Here is a 9,661-nt window from a genome sequence, read left to right as displayed (position 1 = left end):
AACCCAACAACTTTTCCTGAAGCATCCTGGCTTCTTGGGTCGCTCCACTGTGTTTAGAGTTTGATGGAGGTGTGACAAGACGGGTCAGTGTTAGAGGTTAGTGGTCACATCACTACAGACCGTGAACTCTTTCCCAGCTATCTTGCATGGCCTTATCATCCCTCTACCATGATTTTCTTTCTTTCTTTATTATTATTAGTATTATTATGTTTTTTAGATTTTTGAGCCCAATATAAAACCTTACAAGACACAGAGAATACTTCTGATAGGAAAAATAAAAATGTTCAAATTAGATAAGAGAGAAAAGAAGGCCATTTGGAAACTGCAATCCTCTCACAGATGGACTTGCTGGGCTGAAGGAAGCTATGCATATGTTAAAAATGGCAGCCCCTCCAGCACAAAGGAACAAATCAGGATTAGAGCCAAACCACCACAAATGAACATTACACAACACAAACATTAACATAGGGAAAGAGAGGACAGCCACATGGACTTTTTAAATGATTTATTTATTTTAAAATAATCTTTTTTTTCTCATTTAGTTCTCTTGAGCATTGTTTTGTTGCCATGCCTTGAAAAGTTGCTACTATCCACTTACTTCTAAACATCTCAGGGCTTCATAACAGAAGTCCTCCACTGAGGCCTACATCTTTGACTTTAAATAAAACTCTTTAATAATAATAACAATAATAATATTAATTTCATTTCTGTAATGATATCTCATTTACAAAAACTAAAATATCTGTGAAAAATAAAAAACAAAGACTGGCTCAAAATGTGAAATGATGTGCTGCTTTTGATATGTTGCTTCCCCATTAGCAGATAAAAGTTGGTTAAATGAAAAGGGAATGTGCCTATATTTCCATACATATCATCAATTGTCATTAAAAAAAAGAACTGGTTGAGCTTTTGTTCCTATGCTTACGGTTGGATACATGATGACTGACATTTGTGTTTCAGTGATTTACATCGAAATCCAAAAAAATATGTGAGTCTGAATGTAGGCTGAGTTACAAGTGAAAAGATAATCTCCTCACTGCTCACATGAATACTCCTGACAAACACTGTCATTATAAACAGCTCCAATGTAATCTGGCACTCTACGAGGTTTTAAGGTGAGGCCGATAAATACGCAGTGTTAGTTTAATGTCAGGAAGAGAAAAGATTTCCTGGGGGGGTTGTGCAGACTCCGACTCAATCCAGTGAAAGGATGAAAAGAATCCAGTGTCTGTAGACATTCTTTTGCCTGAAGAAATGCTATTAACCTTTAGCACAAAGTTAATTGCTTTTTTTTTTAGCAGTGACTTGAACTCTGCATAAGAATTTCAGGCGAGGTCACAGGATCATGGGAGAAGGTATGCATTTGGTTGATTAGCATGCTTAAATCCTGATTTTTAACCTTCAGAAGTGGCACTTACTATGTCTGCTCCTTTTAATTGAGATTCTGATTATCAGTTAAAATTACCTTAATTCCAGAGGACTGGAAAAGTCTTGACCATCAGTTTAATATCTACTTTATGATTTTTTTCCCATTGTAATCCCAGCAGCTTTTTAAAGTATTAATATAATGATATCAACAAGCAACTATAAAATCCCACTAAAAGAAAATTGCACCGTGCCTCATGAATAAGTGGAATAATTATTTAAAGATTCAAAGCGTAGTGCTGGGTTTTTCTTGGCAACTTTTTTGACCTTCAATATTTCAAATGGAGTTCTACATAAATATTTTGCCTTGCAGGTGGAGATTAAAACTCAGCTGTGTTTAGTCTGGGATGTTAAGCATCACATTAATCAAAGCGAATATAACTGAGGGTCAAGTTTGCAAATCTTATAACTTCATTCGAAACTGAGGAAATTATGAAAAAACATGAAATCAGTAACTGACCTCTCTTTTTAAAGCACCTTATTGACAACATACCTGGGGAAAGACATTCGTCTTTAGGAGGGTTTTGTTCAACATGCATTCGGGGACTGGGACTATGTGCATGCATGTAACATGGTAAGTATGCACGTTCTATCTGAGCAGATAGAAAACACATTTCTTGCATTTCCTGTTTGGCTTCATGATGTTGTGGAACAAACTGTTCTGCATACAAAGTTGATTCCATGCTCAGCAGCTTCTTTGAAGTCTCTTTGAGTAAACATCAATGAGTACCTCTGCACATTTTTTTTTATTTATTTTTTTTTTTTTTTGCAGTTGAGGGATGTAATATCCAACAACCAAAAAGGAGGTGGATTTGAGGAGTCTGCATGTTGCCTACAGGAAACCGTTTTCATCATGGCAGTGTGGAAGGGGAGGATCGGACCAAGCAGGACAATAAACAGGGAAGAATTTAAGTAGTGAGGGGAGGGGAGTACATGTCAAAAATAACAAAATGCATTCAGGACATGGAGACATTTACACGCACAAAGTGCACAACCACTGTTGTTATTTACAAGTACAGCAGTCCTTCAAGTTTCCAGTTGGGTGAAAACAAAAGTCAAAATGTAAAGAACAATTAGACGATTTCAATTACCCAGCGGTTTCAGAGGGCAGATACCGAGCATGTCCACATTGTTGCTGTGTTACACTCTTCACACTATTTACAGGACTTTACATACATACAGGTGCAATTTGCTCGTTAAGGTTTACACTTCTGTGAAGCAAGACGTGCCTCCGGCTCCTGACATGGCTTCTGACCATGAGTGACACACATGCACACTTTGTCACATACATACAGGTACAGCTACACGGGCACACACTTATCTGTGCACATACTCCCCCACATTCAACACAATGCAGTTCTCTGACAGTTGCCATAAAGGCTCTTCAGGTGGTTCACTCAGACGTGTGTGCTTTACCAGTCTGCATCCTCCTCTATGTAATAATCAGGTGTTGAAGTACCATCAAACAAACCGGGGTCCAGAGACTTGCGTTGCTTTCCCCGAGCGAAGACACGTGACAGTGAGCCCAACCCCATCTTCTCTTTCTTCTTCTTACGCTTCGCCTCCTCCAGATCTTCTAGGGACTGAAGGAAGGAAGGGTAAGACCAAAGGGAAGAAGGAAGAAGAGATGAAGATATGTGCAAAAGAACAGAGAAATACAAGAGCAGAGAAGTCAGTGAAGGAGTGCAGTGAAGGCAATAAAGACTAGAAGAGATCACAACACAACGGGGAAGTGACACTTGACATGCTAACAGGCATGCACTTATTCAACAACCACCTCTGATTTTCACAGAAAATTTAAGTCATGACTGCAGAGGGAGTACACAGCAAACAGCGTGGGGCAAATGTGAACTCAGCCAGAGGGATGGTGGAAGGAAACGACAGCCACCAGGCAGCTGAACAGTCAGCAGTTACTACAAAGGAGGTGATTACTTGGCGGATGTGGTGGCGGGCAGCTCTTACATTGCAGAGGGAGTGAGTCCTATGACGTGGTGAGTTGATGTCGCTGGGTGTAGACGACCGATCTCCCTCCACCGCAGAGGCGTCGGAGATGATGGAGGGCTGACGCGAGTGGCACGGGCTCACCCGCACAGCAGCCACTACACAGGATGAGAGGGAAGAGAGAAAAGGCTTGTTTCTGTCTTGGGTGCTTTGGGCACCAAAAGCAGCCACAGGGGAAATTTGCTTTGTCTCAGTGATGGCATGGCACCCTTAAATAAAGATGCATTTTAAAAAGAATGCCATAATCCAAAAAGAAGTATTTGCAACCAGCTGCAGTTGCTAAGCAACAGTAAAAACAGCTTCACAGAGGTTAAGAGCGTGCGCTTGTACCAGGGAAACTGATACATAAAGTACAACCAACTGCATAGCAATTTGGAGTTCGTGACTGTTCACACATTTCCCTGTTTTCTTGTCTTTGTCTGCTTCTTTCTTTAGATGTTCCCAATTAGTCATTAACTGGTGTGAATCCATAGCTGCCCTTTAAAAAAAATGTCTATGAGGACTTAGATTTGTGGCTGCAAATTTTAGTTGTGGAGAGTTTTAAGTTTTGAGGTTTCAGATTCATTTTAGGATAAAAACTTCTGTGGATTAGTTCAGAATATTATGTTCTTACACCATCTAAATTTATGGACTGTATAGTAAAATAGAAACCCATTACACATCTCACTACACCGGCTCTAAATGTCTGTCTACAAGAAGATACAATTCAGTGTGATTGGGCTCCACAAGGAGACACTTGAATTTCAAATGTGATTCTGCAGTGCATTTCAGACAAATATCTGTAAATATCTGCATATTGGATGTTGTGACAGAAGATGATGTTCGTCCTCCTACTCTTGTAGAGTATGTCAATCAAACAGTATACAGCTACAGTATAGTGGTAAATACTGTGAGGGGCCTTAAATGAAGGAATAGGAGCTATAAAAAGTCTATAGTTTACAAAAAGTTGAAAATGCCACAAAGAATTTGAAAAATTAAATACAGTAAATTTAATACATGTCCTTTTATTAAAGTAGTCAAGGGGTCCAACAACTCAGACTGAAAAACAACCAAACACTACTTAACATGCAACTGATCCTCAGCTGCCACCACTATAAAGACGGAGGAAACAAAGCGCATGACATGACACAACTGGAACATCTTCATACTGAGCAGATGGCAAGATTTTATGTGTATAAAGCAGCTTCACATGAGCATGCAGAGGGTGATTGATGGTATAACTGCCTCATGTTGCTCACTTCATGTACAGGATGAGAATGTGATTTGTGCTTATTTAGGCCTACCTTGTCTGTCAGTGGGATGCCCTGTGTGGACATAGAGGGTCTGCTGACTCTGTCTGATGGCAGCAGTCAGAGGAAGATCAGCCTGCATCACCCACTCCTGGTTGTTGCCGTTGACGACTGCCTCTGTGGGCATTGCCAGAGAGTGACGCTTGGGCACGTCCTTTGTCAGGGTGGCTAGTGACTGTTTGGCCTTAAGGAAGTAGACATACACATGCGAGCTGTCAGAGAGGAAATCCAACCTGTGAAGAAATTTTCATTCATCCATGCTTGTTTTTCAGTGAGCCGGTGTTTCTGTGGAATATTCATATTTTTCTGTTTGTTTATGTGTGCACACATTTACATGCTGTGTTTACAGCTCTCTGAATGTTTGAATGCACGCAGATATGTGGGTTTGCCTCCTGGCTCCTCATGTGACATGAAAAATGCAGCTGTGTTTTCACTTTTCTTTTGTTGTGAGATCTCTAGTCACCACTCATGAGAGTGTTAATAAAAAGAAAACAGATAAGGGACAGAATATTTGGAGGAGGTGTTTGCTGTTTGTTGCCATGGGGGAGGGAGTCGGAGGGTGTAAAAATTGAAAAAGTGGAAACAATTAAGCCTTTCTTTAACTCTAATGAATGCATTTGCTTTGAAGTTCCTTTAAGGAGGAACAGAGAGCTGCTGGAGCTTTAGGAGATGTGTTTATTTTGCATTGGTAAAATGTTCTTTTTCTTTGCTACTGCATTTTCTAATTAGCCATGGCAAGGTGGTGTTTTGGAAACTGTTGTGTGAATATGATTGTCATGCGAAGTGTGGTCAGGCTGCAAATCACTAACACATTCATCACTGCACTCAGTTCTACCTACCAACAGTCAACCATCATCAGTCACAGTCTTTTGACATGCAAAAAGGAACATCATAACAACTCTTTGGGGTAATTAGTTGTCACTATATTGATGTACTTTTCTCAAAGCATTTTTAGGGCCAAATCACATTTAGATCAATTACAAGAGGAATATGTGAGGCTGCTGATGTTAGGATCACTGGGATCAGTCAGGCTGGGCTGCGGATTAGTAAAAAAAACAAAAAACAAAACAAAAGCAAATTACGTGCATCTGAGGAAGGGCTTTCCAAAACAACATTTAGGTCACAGGTGGGAGAAATTTCCAGGGAGCGTGAGGGGCAAGAGAGGTCAAATTTTCAAACTGGGTGCCCATCTTACCGCCATGACCCTAGGAGAGTAGTCCCTGTCCACAAGCCGCTCAAACACCCGGAACTCCATTCTCTGATTGACAGAGTTACTCATCTGGGGGTTGGAGACATGAGGAATGGCTATACTGTACATGTAAAGGCTTTCTATGTTTTGATTATATGTGATATACCTCAAACACTACACTCATCAAACAACACTTGGATTACTTTCTTGTTTTGTATCAACATGAAATCTTATTATTTGGACAAATAAATTCAAAATGTGTTCTCTTACTTTCCTACATTTACACACTTTATTGATGACCACAGTCTACATTATCCACTACAACTTTAAGTCCCTATTTCAGACATGGAGATGTTAAAACTATGGAATTTTGGCACATTTTGTCAGTGATACGCCCCCTATCGACAGCTAATTCGGGCTCCATTTTGCATACTTGCCTGGTGCAACTTTGCAATCACGTCACGTGGATTGAAGCAGTAAAATATAACTTTTTTGTCTTCAAAGCTAATTTGAATTTAACAGTTTCTCTTTAGCTGTTAAGTTCAGGGGCTGTTAATAGCATGGGAATTTATATATAGATATTTCATTGGAAGGGTAAAAAAAAAATGAGGTCAGTTTAATATAAAAAATGTCAATAGCTGTACAACAGTTTAAGATTAAAAAAACATTGTCTTTATACCAGGATAATCATCTCAAATCACCTATAATCTACAATGTCCTACCCAGAGAGGAGGAAGGGGAGAATTTTGCAATGGAGATCCGTTCTGAATCAAAACATTACTGATAATCTAAGAATAATGCAAAAAGGGACTATTTCTGTAATTTCACAGAACTAGAGGTATTTTATAAGAAGAATAGACAAATATCTCCAAAACAACTGAAACACAATTTCACAATTTTTTACTATTTTGCAAATAGTATTAGCAAACAGTGACTATCTAATTAAGATGCTAGAAATAATAAGTAATCCTACTTAAAACCAAGGTAGGTTAGCCAGTGTCTGCTCCTCTGTCTCACCATGGCCAGTTCAGCCTCCAGCTCCTTGATGCGGTTCTCTTTGAGGTCCAGCTGTGAGCGCAGCATCCCCGTGTGCTCTGTGGCTTCCTTGGTCTGACGTCGCAGGTCCCACTTCTCTCTCTCCAGGAGGTCCTTTTCCTTGGCCAGAGCCTTCACTGCATCCTCGCTCTCCTAGCGCACACAAAAAATCCTGCTGAATTGGTTCACAGATCCAGCACAAATAAAATGAATGACTCCCAACATGGAATTAAAGGGACGCTTGTGCTATCTTGTAAGTATTTCTGAGTCTTTGTTTTGTTTCTTTTACTGAGGGATAAAACAATGCCTCTGCTTGTCGGGTACCTAATTTTGATCACAGCTGCTCATATGTAGTGTCACAGACAATACTACACATGCTTTTTCTTAAGCTATTAAACAGCAGCATTGCGCATGACTGAGCACCTTATCTTTTTGACAAGAGTAAACATCTTCAGTCACTAAAACACACAAACATAAAGTGTAACCATTCATCTGTACTCTTGAGTAGATTAGTACATGTACACTGCACACATCTAAAGCTATTCACATCCACTGCATAAGGATTCATTGATTTCATTGTCCAAGCCTCACTGATGTTTTTGACATGGACAATATTTGCCTAAGAGGGATTTTTGTGCAATGTGCGTTCAACCAGCACAGCTACTACAGAGGAAGTTCTTTAAGTGTGTTTGTTTGCATGCAAGCACTGCAAGCACATGAGTGCCATACTTTTCTGTGCTGCTCGTAGTTGCGTATGAAGTCACGGAGCTGCTCCTCTCGGCTCTCCAGTGTGGCATAAAGCTGCTGCATCTGGTTTACCAGGTCGGCTTTCTCCGCCTTGAGACGCTTGCGGTCAGACTTCATGGCTGCAGACAAGGAGAAGAAAAACAAAGAAGTTACTATCATAAACTTACAAACTAAAAAATATTCATATACAGCGAAGCAAAAAATAAATAAATAAATAAAGCACACCTTTCAATACCGAGAAAACTGGCAACTATTTTGAGTATTTTCTGTTCAAGAACAAACATTGTCACTGCAAATAAAACTATTAATGATTGACTCCAAATTATTTGGAAATGGCTTTTGAACCCCTTCCAAATTTATTAGTAGCAACAATTGCTTCTCTAGGATCACTGCTGATGTCATTCCTGGTGTGCTATATACAGTATGATGCCTAAAAAGGTTAAATTAAAAGAGGTCCACTCTCATTTTTCCATCAATGTGCATGTAAAAGAGAAAATACTCTAAGTGGGAGTCAAGTTACTTGTAAGAGTTACTTGAAAGAGTTTGAATTGTCTGTGTTAATAGTAATTTAGTTGTAAGCATCAGAAAGAAAAATGTGCTATAGGTCATTTATTTGCATACAAAACATAAAAAATCTACAACAACAAAGTTGCCCCTTGTTTTTGTTTTTTTATATTTAAGAAACTTTTAATGTACAAAATTAATCTTCCTTATTCCAAAACAACTTGGCCTTTTATTTTTTGATCATCAGAGTCGGTGATGTTTATAAAGTCCACAGTTTCCTTATGCATAATAACTAGAATATTAAGCTCCTTCAGATATGAAGTGTGTCGGTGAAAACACACCTGCCTCTGCTGGTCTAATACAGCATGAATAAATGTTGATAACGAGGTGAATCACACATGAACCCTTCTGTCAATCTCCCCTGTGCTGCTGCTTCGTGAGAGGCTAAGACCTGCTTTTCATCTATCTCCCTGCCACACACTCTCTGTAATCCTCTGGCACCGCACCCACGCATCATGATAAAGAAAACCGTTCACAGTGGTTATTCAGAAAAGCTCTAATTTTCTGAACGACTAAAGATCTCTCCTCTGCATCTCTTCTTCCTCACTTTCTCTTGATCTTCTCTGCCTCCTCTCGTACTGCTATTTGTTTAAAGCAGCATTTTCCTCCAGCTAACAATGACAATACTTCTTGTACCCCTGTCAGACTGTTCACCTTCTTCACTTTGCCATCTATTTTCCTACAGGAGAGCAGCTCTGATTGATATTTCACAACACAAGGTTCTGTTTTTCTCTTGCAGCTTGTTATCGTGTGCTCACCTTTTTTCCCCCTTCTTTCTCCCATCTGAGCCAGCTGTGTGTCATTAATTAACAAATATCACGGCCTGGTTAATTGTGTGGCATTCACAAGTTGTGTCTGGGGAACATACTCAGGCGAGTAGAATGGACGAGTAGTTTTCCAAGGACAGATTCACCATCTTGTTTCTCCTTTTCTTTTCCTGTCACATGTTCATATCTCTCCCTTACACTCGTTCTTACAGGTGGAATCCCCAGGCCAATGGCAGAAACAAGCCACACTGGCTGGCAAATGAAGACAAAAAGCAGCCCTCACTGACCAAAAGAAACAGGAAACCTCACAGCACCTGCCTCGGGAAGTGAAATGAAAGCAGTCTTTGAGATGTGCCAAAAACTCTGTTGCTGCTTCACATCCTGCACCTGTGACCATTTGGCAACAACAACTCTGCTGGTGTTGGATGCAGGAAAGCACTCGCTGTGACTCTGTGAAAGAATTCATTCACTGCTGGAAATCATGTTGCAATTATTCATCAGATGAAATCTATTTAGAAACACATTAAATAAACAAAGAAGATTGACTCGGGACTCTGCTGTTACAGTGTATTACACTGAAAAACAGAAGAAAGATGAAGAAGAATGAACACCTCCTCCTGCTGACAGCTTTATTGATGACTAGC

At 39.8% G+C, this 9,661-nt stretch overlaps 1 protein-coding gene across 2 annotated transcripts in view; it reads right to left on the bottom strand.

Moving 5' to 3' along the window:
* Positions 1–490: 490 nt before the first annotated feature.
* The window catches only part of LOC121651586 (kazrin-like), a 175,749-nt gene continuing 166,578 nt past the window's right edge, over positions 491–9,661 (bottom strand). The window contains exons 7-12 of one of the 2 annotated variants that reach the window (XM_042003900.1): positions 7,669–7,805; positions 6,922–7,092; positions 5,911–5,994; positions 4,710–4,899; positions 3,388–3,524; positions 491–3,008 (exon numbers count right to left, since the gene is read on the bottom strand). In XM_042003900.1, the coding sequence (XP_041859834.1) occupies positions 2,838–3,008; positions 3,388–3,524; positions 4,710–4,899; positions 5,911–5,994; positions 6,922–7,092; positions 7,669–7,805 (890 nt within the window). In that variant the 3' untranslated portion in view covers positions 491–2,837. The remainder of the gene's footprint in view (positions 3,009–3,387; positions 3,525–4,709; positions 4,900–5,910; positions 5,995–6,921; positions 7,093–7,668; positions 7,806–9,661) is intronic. The other variant, XM_042003901.1, reaches the window with a different exon arrangement.

This window comes from Melanotaenia boesemani, chromosome 13 (genome assembly GCF_017639745.1).
Source record: "Melanotaenia boesemani isolate fMelBoe1 chromosome 13, fMelBoe1.pri, whole genome shotgun sequence".
Taxonomy (NCBI): domain Eukaryota; kingdom Metazoa; phylum Chordata; class Actinopteri; order Atheriniformes; family Melanotaeniidae; genus Melanotaenia; species Melanotaenia boesemani.
This window is presented reverse-complemented; position numbering and strand designations above follow the sequence as displayed.